We start from the raw sequence: 13,581 nt of genomic DNA, 5'->3' as shown, positions 1-13,581 counted from the left end.
GGAGCTGGGGAAGGATCTGGAGCACGTCTTACGAGGAGCTGAGGGAGGTGCTCAGCCTGGAGAAAAGGAGGATCTGGGGAGACCTTATCGCTCTCTACAGCTCCCTGAAAGGAGGGTGCAGAGGCAGGTGCTGGTGTGTTCTCCCGGGTAACTGGTGATAAGACAAGAGGAAATGGCCTCAAGTTGCGTCAGGGGATGTTTAGATTAGATATTAGGAAAAATCTCTTCACTGAAAGAGTGGTCAGGGATCGGAACAGGCTGCCCAGGGTAGTGGTGGAGTCACCATCCCTACAGGTGTTCAAGGCACGTGTAGAGGTGGTGCTTGAGGACATGGTCTAGTGGGTACGGTAGTGTTGGGTTGATGGTTGGAATGGATGATCTTACAGGTCTTTTCCAACCTTAGTGATTCTGTGAAATAAAAGGAAAGGTAAGAAGTGTCTCAACTTACCTTTGTAAGAGATTTGTAGTTGTGAGTTTGAATTAATGTGTGAGGCTTCATTTAAAAAAAGTGACTGAGAAAATGTTAGGGAAATGGTAAATCTGTTCCTTCATTTTCTCAAGTAGTGGCATGTGCTGAGTGAGATCTGTCTTATTAAGAAATGTCATGCAAATTAGTTTGCAAAGTCTGCTGCTGCCTCAGAATTTATTTAAATTTTTTTTGGTAAAATCCTCTGAAGTGCTTTTCGACACCGGGTCCCTTCAAAAATTGTAAGCCTTTTCAGGTTACAAATTCAAGGAAAAATAATGTCTGTTTTCACAAAGGGAGATGTAATGGTGTGAGTACATAGACAATCCCATGTAGGGATCCAGTTGGAAGAGAGCTGAGCTCCATGGTGGAGGTGCTGTAACCGGAACGAGGAGGCTATGAGCATGTGGTCTTACTGCATATGGGACAGGTTGATGGGTTGAGTTTCTGTTGTTTCTGGTCTGCTCTTCCCTAGCATGAGCAGGCACCGGGCAAGTGATTTGGTCTGCTTGGGGTGGGTGGCGAGTCAGCCTTGTTGCTGCAGAGCTGAGCCGTGGGGTTGTCCCTGAGGACAAGATGGTCAAAACCAGTACCTCTTTTGTGTGATCAGGAGCAAGTCCTCCTCCCAGTCCCAGCAGTGCCAGCTTTTAGTGTGTTGCCTGTTCTCACTGAGGATGCAACAGCTTCCAGGAAGAGAATAAGTCAAAAGGCATGACCTTAAATCCATGCATCTGGGGTACAGAGAAATGAGCTTGAGGTTGTAGGAAAAGTTACTGTTGATAATTTACTGTGTGGTAATGGATTAAAGACATCCTGTTTCCCATCAAGATCTTAAAGCATTACACATTTGTTGACACCTTTATATTATGTTTTCCAGCCATATAAAATGAAAGTAACTCTGTGTGAATATAGGAATGGGTGTGAAAGAAATCTATGAACCCTGTCCTTTTACTTCCTTGCTATGAGGAAACCAACAGTGAACTATTGACTGTTAACTAGGGCAGCATTTCCATTCCAAACAAAGCTACTCACTGTGTTTTCACTGCAGCCTGCAGTTTGGGAAATACTTTGCTATCCCTCCTCATTATATGGGAGACAAACATCTAAACACTTCTGTAGTTCTGTAGTGTTGCATTAGTCCATAATTGGAAACTTAATTGACAAGGCTACTTGAATAAATATTTTAGTCAGCTCTATTAGTGACTTCTGTAATAAAGCTGTGATTAAAAAAAAGTGTGTAAATTCATTTCTAACCAGGCAGAACGTGTTTTTAAGCACAGATTGGGAACCACGAATATTAGTGCCTTATCTGTAGTGAAGTGTTCCAAATACTGTAACAGGAAGAAGAACTGAGAGTTCCCACATGACAAATTTTCATTATTCCATTGATCTTTAGGAATTGGATAGCAAAATAATAGGTTGTTCTATGTGTTGGAGGGAGATGGCAGGGTTCAGTTTTGCAAACACATGGGTGTATATCCAGATACTATTTAATAGAAAGCTGGGGTGGTGGACTCAGAAAACGTGTAGATGTGCCAAAGTGCCAGCATTTTGGCTTAGGACACATGTAGAATAGTTGATTAAAGAGAATTTTTGCATTGTCTGGCTAATAGAAAATTGGGGATAGTGGAGAGAGATGAGGTACCAAGTCATACCTGGGATGCTCTTGTCTGTTTAAATAGGAGTAATTTTTAGGCTCTGTTGATTTAAAACTTTCAACCATGCTTTTAAAGGAATTTACATGCAGATATGTCTTGTGCTTTACTGTTTGTTTCCTTTCAAAAAACTGAAACTTGAGTATTTCTTGTAAATCGGGCATAAGATCCTGAATGTGAGTGTACACTGTGTGCAGCTGTGCATGGCTTAGAGTCTCCCAGCTGAATTCAACCCTAAACATGCTGGATTTGCTTGGCTGCTTTTCTTTGTAGTGTTATAACTAGAGTGCTAACAAACCAGTCCCTGCATGTGATTTGAGCATCAGTGCTGACCCTCCAAAGTTTCTGCTGTGAACTCTTCTGGTTAGCTTAGGTATTGAGCACTGCAGTCTAAAATAGATGTAGATAACGCTGACAGCAGCTGCAGGTCAGTTTTTTGCAGTGTCCTTCTGGTCTTGAGGCAAAAATAAAAAACCCTTTCCTTCCAGACAACTGTAAAATGGGGAAATTTGGGAAAAGTGGATGCACTTCACAAAACTAGAACATTTTCCAAGCACTTCATTGGAAAGTTTTCACATTGGGTGACTTTCTGGTTTTGCATCACTGTAGTGTTCTCTGTTAGGAGTGTGTGAAAGTGGGGCAAGTACCAGTTAGTTGCAAAGGCCAGCTGAGCTGTCTGGCCCTTTGAGCAAGAATCATTGCTTAGTATGGTTCAGTTTTAGACTTCTCAGGCTGCAGATATTAGAGCTACAGGACTTCATTCAGCTATGCTGCATATACATGCCATTAAAAGTGTGATGTGATTTTGTCTGTAATCTGAATAGTGTAAACATATTTCAGAATCAAGATACTCTCACTGCAGATGCTTTTCTGTAGTATTTTGACCACTGTCTGAACGTTTTTTTGATGTGCTGGGACATTGATACTTAGAGTAATGCTTTTGGGTGAGCTTTAATCTGGAGGGGGAAAAAAAAAAAGGCAGCTCTTGTAATCTGATTTTGTAGGGCAGATTAGAACTGTTGCTTAGATCTCTTAACAAAGATAAGATGGCTTAGTTGTTAATGATCTTTTTCCCTGTATGAAGTGATATATGTGAAAAATAAAACAGAAATGTCTCTTTGATTAAGAACAAAAATCCTGTTGATGGTTCCAGTGTATGGTTGATACTGGTAACCACCATCTGGGGTGTTGAATGATGTTTGAGTAGCCTAAGACATTGTTTCATTAGCTCTGCTATTAGCTATTTTTTTAATTATTGCTGGCTGCTGAAAACATGCAGGTCTGAGTTTTGATCATGACATTTGGTCTCTAAAGGCTGTATCAAAGTAGTTAATGTTGCAGGTGCAATACATGCTCAAAATAATTTTTTTTTGTATTGTTTTGTTTAGCCTACAAGCCCCAAGTTTGGAAAAGCAGACTCCTATGAAAAACTGGAAAAACTAGGGGAAGGGTCCTATGCTACAGTATATAAAGGGAAAAGCAAGTAAGTGGTGTTTGGGGTTTTTTTTCTTTTAATATTGTGTGTAAATGAAGATAAGCAGAAAGTATTAACTGATGTTGCTACACTAGTATATAAATCTGTAGGAATGAATGCAAAGTGCTACTGACTGCCATGTGCTATAGTGAAAGAGGCTGAGACCATATTGCATAGGTAACATATGCTCTTCAGAACAGGATGAGATCCCATCTTGTGGATCTGATATTTTGTTTTTATTTTAATGTTGTACTACTTTCTCAATATCCGTACTAAATTACATTTTAGGGTTAAGAGCCCAATACACTCTCAGGTAGATTTTTCTGATGTTCTGAGAGCAATGCTGAAGATATGCAAGTTGTCTTTTGTTTGTCATTATTAAAAAGCTTGAATAACATAATGTGAAGGGAATGAATGGAATTTTGGTCTATTTTAAGTTTAGTTTGTTTACAATCATTGCAACTACTCCACCTCAAAGTAATGTACTGTATACATGTCAAATTTTTTTTAAGCTACTTTAGTGTTATCTGTTGACACTTTTTTACTCCCAATGCCCTAAGTGTTTCTATATTGTATAAAATAACTCAGTAAACACACTTAAAATATATTTCTTGAGCTAGTGCCTCAGTTCAGCATTATCTTTTTTTCAAGCAGATGGTCTTGTGCAAGTTCATATATTTAACCAAGTTTTCATAATCAAAGTTTCAATAATAATAAGGCAGTTCTGAGAGAGGGATTGGGTACAAGCAATGTCTTTATTTAAAAACTTTGTCTGGTGAATGGTAGATGAGGCAACTTGCCATTCTCAGCAGAGAGGGTATCATGACAGTCATGGGACAGAATAACTGCTGAAACAAGGGAATACGTATTAACGTTTTCCAGGGTCAGTAAGTTCAGTAGGCACTGAAAATTATTTTTTTCACTGAGTATTTGTAATCAGAACGAGGGGTGTCCTCATCTCTCAACATCTTTGATGAGAATATTGGCAGCTGATACAAATAAAAACGTGTTCTAAATGTGAAAGAAGTATTTACACATCTGCCATTTCAGGACATGTATCGTCTTTCACTGGCAGCTTTCTTCAAGAAAATGCAGTTAAACTGTATTGTTAATGGTTCAGTTACGCATCACCATAAGTTGCAGACGTTACACATATGTAAGCTTTTTACTGGGGTCTGTGTAATATGAGAAAACCATATAGATTTCGACTTGTGCCTTATTACTAAAACCCTTTAAAAATCGTAGCACATATCTGGTGATAGTTATCCCATATGCCTTGGCTCTTGATAAGATTGAACTGAGGCAACAGGCACTGATGTCTTTGTCCATCAGTGGAACAGCCTGAAAGTTAAAAACAAAGTAAACAACTTCCCTGAAGCTGTTTCATTCAGTGATGATTTGTGAACGTGTTACGAAACATAGATTGGTTAGACAAAGTAATTTGTTTTAGTAGAGCTGACTGCAGATCTGTAAGAAATAATTCAATGATTTTAATGGTACTTGAATAATTGAAATTACTGGTCTCTCTGCATTCTCCATTATAAATAGCAAGCTCTGAATAAGTAGTGTGAATTATAGCAATTATATATAACTTTATTCTGCTGTTTTGTAGCTTTTGTAAGGTCTTTTAAAATGTGTTTTGAAAAAGGTGTGTGTAACTAGAATGTGGGTAAGAGTGCATATACAGAGAATATTCCTAATGTTGTAGTAACATTCCTTTATCTTCCTAATTTTCATTGAGTCATAGAATAGCTTGAGTTAGAAGGGACTTTTAAAGGTCTTCTAGTCCAACCCCCCCTGCAGAGCGCATCTTCAACTACATCAGTTTGCTCAGGGCCCCGTCCAACCTGACCTTGAATGTTTCCAGGGATGAGTTGTCTATCACCTCTCTGGACAACCTATTCCAGTGTTTCACCTCTCTCATCATAAACAATTTCTTCCTTTTTTGTAGTCTAAATCTACTCTCTTTCAGTTTAAAAACATAACCCCTTGTCCTGTCACAACAGGCCCTGATAAAAAGTTTGTCCCCATTTTTCTTGTTCGCCCCTTCAAGTACTGGAAGGCTTCAATAAGGTCTCCTTGGAGCCTTCTCTTCTCCAGGCTGAACAAGCCCAACTCTCTCAGCCTGTCCCCATAGCAGAGGTACTCCAGCCCTCTGAGCATCTTCGTGGCCTCCTCTGGACTCACTCCAGCAGGTTGATGTTGTGTGGGACTATGTCAAAGGCTTTACAGAAGTCCAGCTTGATGGCATCCATAGCTCTTCCCTTGTCCACTGGTGTAGTCACTGTCAGAGAAGGCCACTAGGTTGGTCAGGCAGGATTTGCCCGTGGTGAAGCCATGCTGGCTGTTTCAAATCACCTCCCTGTCCTTCATGTGCCTTAGCATAGGTTCTAGGAGGACCTGTTCCCAGGCACTCTTTTTTTCCCACTGAGGACTGAATAATTTCCATATTACACAGAACTGTCCAGGTTTAGCATGTCCAGATTTCTGTTTCTTGAACTAGGGAAACGGTTGAACTACTTCATAGCAGGAGGAGGTTATTCCTTAAGAGCAAGGGAATGCTATAAGGGCTGTCTGCTATTTCAGAAGGTGGTGTTGGTTGACATGATGTGGTCCTGTTACCTCTTCTGTCCCCATGAGGAACTGAGGAATCTCTGGCCTGGATGGCATTCCCAGAGAAGAGAGAGCATCACTGCTACAACGTGGTACTGGGGAAAATAGATGGACAGGGGCGTGGTGAATGGATGGGCCTGTGTTTGCTCCATCCATTCCATGAGAGCCTAACTTTGCTTCTGCTTTTCTGGCAGATTGGTTCTGACTGTTTATACCTGTATCTAAAATGATACAGGACTTTTCTCCTAGCACCTAGTGTAGGTATGTAAGGTGAGATTCTGATATGCATCACTGTGTTCCCCTGACTGCAGGCTTAGTGGGAAGAAAAATGAGCAAAACAGGTCAAAAGAGGGCTGTTTGTTTTGGCATGTGCCCAGTTTTGACTGCTGAAGGATTAAGCCTTCATGGCACACTGCAGAATGCAGACATGACAAGTACTTGGAAAAGCTGGTAATACTTGCACAACAAGTGCATTTTGGTCAAAATGCTTGAGAATCCCTAACTTTCTCATTTTGTCAAAATGTTTCCGAAATGTGTCCTTAACTGTTGTTGAAGATGGAGTGTTTAAGGTCAGTTGAGCGTTTTTGAGTGATGCTTTGTGCTCAGAATTATTGTGCTTAATATTTATCACCAGCTTGCATGTGGCAAGTAGTGGGGTTTAGGGTATTTTAAATGCATTTCCTGAGATATATTTCAGCTTTTTAAATTATTTTCCCTGCTGATCATAATAATGGAATAAAAAATTAATGATCTTACAAAATCAGCCATTCCTTTCCTAAAATATAAAGTAATGTGTGTAGTAACTTGCTTTCAGAGAAGTCTGACTTTTCATAACTTGGAGCAGGTTCGGTGGTACCAAGTCCTTGCCTTCCTATGAAACCCATTACTTTTCTATTTGAGTATTTGGGGCAGTATCCTAGGAAAGTGAAATGAAGTGAGCTAATTCCTCTTACTGGATGATGGATTTCTCTTTTCTTGGTATTCAGATAAAACTGGTTCCCTGGAGTGAGGAAGCAGCAGGGTGAACAGGACTCTGTTATTGAGGGAAGCGAAGCCGTATTCTCCCGTATGGGCCTTTTTGTTTATTGTCGAAATAGCCAAGCAGCCATTTGTTTCTGGCTGACAGTTGCATCAGTAGGGAAATCTATTTGATTTCACGTGTTGCACTTCAGGCGTGCATAATGGAACTCAGCTTGGCATGGTCATTTTCTGCTTTGGCTCAGGCTAGATACTCACATGTTACTTTGTTGTATAAAAACCCAAGAGGCTGCTTACTACGTGAAATTCAGATCACTTTGAAGTGATAACTGTGATAACTGCTTTTTTTTAATGTAAAATTTTGGAGAAGTAGGCCTAGTAATTTACAGATAACACTGTAAAAAAATGGTACAAGTTCCATTTACTCCGTGTGTGGCTAACTCCTTGAACATTGGCCATACAGTGGGTGCAAAGCCGTAGGTGCCTTTTGAATTCCTGTTATCATTTCATTGTGTGGTTGAGCTGAAGAAGTGCTATCTGCCTCTGTTGACATGTTTATCTTCCTGCTGCCGTTGACCTTCTTCCCTCTTGAGCTTGATTATAAATTTACCTGAATATACTGCAATGGAATCTGGCTTGATCTGTGGCACATAAATGTTGATGTGAGTTATGAGAGTCTGGAGATGAAGCTGGTGACAGCGCTGGGGAGCTGCTGCCAACCAGAGCCTGCAAAGCAGTGTGGAGGCCTTGCATCCCCACACTGAGAACCCTGCATATTGCACTTAAGGGAAAAACCTGTGCTTTTGGCAATATTATGAGTTGGCATGGTTTCCGTCCTCTCCTCCCACTGTGTTTAATTGCCCTTCAAGGCAAAGAATTGAAAAAGATTACCTCAGTTAAAGTGATGTGATCTGTGACTGCTGCTTGCACAGCATGCATCTGTGTTTTGAGAGGCAAGCCAATGGTATCTCCTCTGCTTCTGCACCGCTCTGATCCTGATCTCCTTCTTGTTTGTCCATGTGATTTTTAGCATACCATTACTTTTTTTGGCACCTTTACTACGTTGCGTGTGCTGGAAGTACTACAGAAATGTGTAGAATTTGTAACAGAGAGCTCGATCAACATATTTTTGCCTAATTTCCCTACCAGAAAATTACATAATTTCAATTTATCCCTAATAAAATGCTTGTCCTAATGAATTCTGGTCCCTATCCTTTTTACCTATTGCTACAAGAAATGGGTAGAGTGCATAGCAAGAGCATAGGAGAAGCTGATGCTGTCAACCAGAGTTCAAAGGCTGCAGAGGTAGGGCGGTGTTTCAGTTGAGGTACCTCTCCCATTTCTGTTTGAAATCTGAATTTTTTCGTGTTCAACATGATTTCAACGTATACTCAAAGATAAAAGGTATTTTTTCAGGTAGCTGCGGCATTTTACATTTTTCTCCATCAAAGGCAGTACTTTTTCACCTGAAAATCAATAGGGAGTCATCATCTGAAATGTGGATCTTAGAGAGAAATCGAACTCAGAAGAGCAGTCACCATGCTCTGGACCAGCTGTGGCTTCCATGCCATGTTATTCTTGGGGCAGCAGGGAATATTTGAGTGATCGTCAGGAACTACCTGTATTTGTTGTTGGCATGATGTATTGTAGTATGTCCTATGATGGCCAGCTCTATATGCATATTTCACAGATAGGTTTGTGGATGGCTGCTCACAAGAAAAAGGATGATTTAAGTATTTTGATTCTTATTTTTATGATGCTGAAACCATCACGAGGATGACTGAGAGGACTAATTGCTGTTCTGACTGTTTTTTTTTAAGTCACAGAATTTTTTACATGTCCTGAAACCTTCATGACTCTTTCCTTGTCTTTTCTTTAGTTTTATTTGCAATTTATTGCAAGTGCATTAGGCTTGGAATGGCCTGAAGAACTTGCCATGATTCTGTCTGCCATGCTGTCACTTTTTAGTCATTCTCCTAGCTTTACTCCATGTCCACGTGAGGTGTTCTGTTTACATGCTCCCTGATATGTTTCATGTGCAACAGTCCAATTCACAGGTAATATTTTCGTCATGTTTTGGCCTCTTTATTTAGAATAAATATTTCAAATTTGCTCTGGTTCATGTCGCCTTAGTGACCTAAACTTTCTGAACTTTTTCTTGCAAAGTGTGTGTAATCAGTATTCATCTACAAATGAAACTCACTTCATCTGAGGGTACCACATGACTGGAAAAGGAATATGTATTCATGGATCATAAAAAGACACTTTATGATTTCTGTATTGGGTTTGTGTGGCAAGGTTTTGGGGTGGGGGTGCTACAGGAGTGACTTCTGTGAGAAGCTGCAGGAAGCTTCCCCTGTTTCCAGTATAGTCAATACTGGCCGGCTCCAAAATGGACCTGCTTAGAGAGAGGGAGAGAGAAAGATGGGAGAGAAACAACCCTGTAGACACCAAGGTCAGTGGAAGGAGTAGGGGGAGGAGGTGCTCCAGGCCCAGAGCAGAGATTCCTATGCAGCCCCTGGTGCAGACCATGGCGAGGCTGGCTGTGCATCTGCAGCCATGGATGGTCACGGGGGAGCAGAGACCCACCTGCAGCCTGGAGAGGACCCCATGCCAGAGCAGGGGGATGCCCAAAGGAGGCTGTGACCCCGTGGGCAGACTGTGCTGGTGCAGGCTCCTGGCAGGAGCTGTGGCCCCAAGGAGAGAGGAGCCCAGTCTGGAGCAGGCTTGCTGGTAGGACTTATGATCCCATGGGGCACCCAGGCTGGAGCAGGCTGCTCCTGAAGGACTGCACCCCATGGGAGAGACCCATGTTGGAGCAGTTCACGTAGCCCTTGGGAAGGACTCACATTGGAGAAATTAGTGGAGAACAGTCTCCCATGGGAGGGACCCCACACTGAAGCAGGGGCAGAGTGTGAGGATCCTCCCCTGAGGAGGAAGGAGAGGCAGAGATGTGTGATGGACTGACCACAACCCTCATTCCCCATCGCCCTGTGCTGCTGATAGGGAACAGGTAGAGAAATTGGGAACAAAGCTGAGTCTGGGAAGAAGGGAAGGATGGGGGGAAGGTGTTTTAAGATTTGGTTTTAGTTCTCTTGTTCTCTGATTTGAGTGGTAATAAATTAATTTTCCCCAAGTCGAAACTGATGCCCATGATGGTAATTGGTGAGTGATCTTGCCCTGTCCTTATCTCAACCCACGAGCCTTTCCTTATATTTTCTCTCCCGCATCCTGTTGAGGAGGGGAGTGATAGAATGGCTTTGGTGGGCAACTGATGTCCAGCCAGGGTTAACCCACCACAGTTACCTACTAGAGCTTCCCAATTCCTTCCCTCCCCACCCCTTTTTTTTTTTTAATTGATGTGCTTAACTGATTTTTTAGGTTGCTTTTTACTATCTATTTTAAAGTCATGACATGGGTTCATAAAATATGTACATAGATGCTTTCAAAACAATCTCTAGAACTGTGAATCTTGAATAAAAACAATAACTTCAAGTTAAACTAGATGCAAAACTAACGCTAACTAGAATTGAACTGAAATGCCAAACGGTGCAAAAAATTATTAAAGTAATGTAAGTACTAAAATAATTTACTAAGATTCTAACTAGAAGATGACAATATTGATCGCTTACTGCGTGAATTTCCTAGTGTTTAGAAGAAATATTGAGAGATTGTTTCCTCTGCAATTGTATTTATAAAGGGAACATTACTTTGTATATGCTGTGCTTCAACCTGCAAACACAGCACTATTATCTCCTGTGGCATGGGATGAAACTAAGGAAAGAATATCTATTACATTACATACCTGCAGCTGCACAGAAAAATGTGGGTGGGAAAAAACTAGGATAGAACATGTTTACATTGGATATAAGTGCTAAAAGCTATTGCATAGTAATTTACTGGCTCTGACACACATGTGAATGATTGGAATGGTAGAGCAAACGCTGAAGTAATTTGCCAGCTAAATGCCATTATTCAGCAATGTATTTCCCAGTTAGCCGTGAAATGGCATCTCACGGAAGATCCCCTGCGACTGTTGGTGTGCGGAGTTGCAAGAGGCCACGTTACTTACCCAAGTGACACCACTATGTTTGTGTTTAAATTCTCTTTATGTGAAAATCAGCGTTGTCCAAAGAGATGCCAGGTATACGGAGCGGGACTGGTGCTGCACGTGGCTCTGCCAGCCCCAGATGATGTGCCTCTAGCAGGCGTGGGTCAGTGCAGCCCCTGTGCTTAGGCAAGCAGCAGATTAGTTTGAACTCCACGATGCAGGCCAGGAGGTAGGTGTGCTTAACTGAATGCTCTGATGCAAATGCTCTGATGCTGCTCACGTGCTTCTGTTCAGGTGGGCGCTGCCGCATTGTTTGCATGAGACTGCCTTGAGTCCTGTGAAGAGCAGGATGCTGAGTGACAACACTAATTAATAATTTAAATCCTTCAGCTCTCTTGGAGCTCTTTGATCTTCTGTTTTTCAGCCCTAATAAACATCAGCATTATGAAGTGTCTATAATCCACTGGCTTCTTACTAAAGGTAACTTTTGTTTATGGATGGAGGTTAAAAGATGGTCGGGAGAAAAGAGAAATCGAGGAGCCGTGTTAGTCCCTTGAGTATTTGCATCATAGGGCTTTAGCGGGACTGTAAATGTTTCTTGTAAACTATAAATGTAAGTCCTTTTCAGTAAGAAAAGTATAATATAAACCTTGTTTCACTGAACTGTCTTTTATGGTAATGATTAAAAGAAATGTTTTCCTAAATGTGGAATTAGTTGGTAGAATAATCAGAGGTGACTAAACCTACAGTGAATTTCCCTCTGTCAGGTTTCTTCAAAGCAAAATTCTGGCAGAGCCTGGTTTCATTAGGCCACCACGGTCTGTTTGGGGTTTTAGATGACAGTATCACTGCGGAGTAGATCTAATTAGATATTCTCAGGGTTTGATCATCAGGCTTTGAGCTTTTCATGTCAATGAATATCTAACCATTGAGAGTTACTTTTCCTCATAAGAATTAGTTTCTTGAAATGTGTATCACAAATAGGAGCATCATCCCAATATTATCTACTGATTTTTCTTTGCAGAAGTGCTCCCAAGCTTAGCACTTGCTCGAGTTGAACTCAGCCTCAACTCTAGCCAGTGGTAGCACTCTGTATTAAATAAAGAGATTGAAATCTGAGTGGCAGATTTTATGTTAATTGATCCTTTTAAATATGTTATATTTAGAACATTTATTGCATCTAAATATAACTGAAGAACTTGAGAAAATGGTATTATTGTGCTCTTTTGTTCTCTATGTGGCATCATCAGCATTATCCCCAGTGAAGCCAATTAATTCATCAGTTACTTCATGTTCATCAGTATTAATTTTTCTTAATGTCGTATTAAATAATTTGTAATCCTCTCTACTTTCTTATAAATGGTCATTTTAATGAATGTATGTATTTTGGTAGTGCTGATATGTGCTGGTTTAGAATAGGCAGAGTAACACATTATATTAGCATATTGGTTCCTTTGTATTTTTTATAATATATGGACTTTTACTATTAGGTCACATAAACCAATTTGGACTCCTGCAACGGATATCAATTAATATGGAGTTAATTAGGAATATTAATTAGGAGAGATTATGTAATGTTAAAATGCTGAATTTCCAGAGATTGGAAAACTACATCAGCTGTTGGTTTGCCTAAAATTGCTTTGTGTGATGATTAGAGCAGCTTCAGGGTTTCTGTCCTTTATCTGAATTTGGATGAGAGTGCGAGTTACTTCAGGAAAGGAGGACGGCTTCTAAGTTAGAAAATAGGAATTTTATAATCAATATTGTCCTTAATAGAAACTAATGAGGCAGTTGACAGGATGGACGTAAGATATTAAGTGAAATCCTTGACCCAGTTAAGTGTATTGTTTTGAGAAGCTGTGAAATTGTTTACTTTGGATGATGAGCAAGAGAGGTGGTTTAATGAATCCTAGATGTTAAAAGGGGCCAGCAGCATTGCCTTTTCACTGTCTAAAAGGCTGTCTGCCTGTCAGTTTTTCTACTTGTATTTGATGATAATGAAAGTACTGAGCATGCTTTGAAAGTTGTAGAAGAAAAATGTGAAGTAATATCTGGGAGGAATTCCTCTAACCTTATCTGATCACTGCTGAAGACTGCAAAGATAAGTTCTGATAGGTGGTGGCGTTAATTTTTTCAAGGCCTCTTTTTCAATGCTGTTTCTGAAGAAATTGCCACATTATTTTGGCACGTCATCACAAGATTCGGGGTCTAATTTCATGACATAGCTGGCTTGATCCCATGCTTCGCTGCTTTGCAAGAGGGTGGTCCGAGTTATTTTCATATATTTTTCTAGTGGTTTTTGCTTTTAAAATGACTTTATAAGTTTTAATTTTTTTTTTTTTTT

At 40.5% G+C, this 13,581-nt stretch overlaps 1 protein-coding gene across 1 annotated transcript in view; it reads left to right on the top strand.

The window, feature by feature from the left end:
* Positions 1 to 3,509: 3,509 nt before the first annotated feature.
* The window catches only part of CDK14 (cyclin-dependent kinase 14), a gene marked incomplete at both ends in the record, with an annotated part of 97,848 nt that continues 87,776 nt past the window's right edge, over positions 3,510 to 13,581 (top strand). The window contains one exon of the mRNA XM_010147768.1: positions 3,510 to 3,604. Coding sequence (XP_010146070.1) covers positions 3,510 to 3,604 — 95 coding nt within the window. The remainder of the gene's footprint in view (positions 3,605 to 13,581) is intronic.

The sequence above is a fragment of the Eurypyga helias genome, unplaced genomic scaffold (assembly GCF_000690775.1).
Source record: "Eurypyga helias isolate BGI_N326 unplaced genomic scaffold, ASM69077v1 scaffold22212, whole genome shotgun sequence".
Classification (NCBI taxonomy): domain Eukaryota; kingdom Metazoa; phylum Chordata; class Aves; order Eurypygiformes; family Eurypygidae; genus Eurypyga; species Eurypyga helias.
The sequence above is the reverse complement of the archived record's forward strand: the minus strand, read 5'-3'. Positions and strand labels throughout refer to the sequence as shown.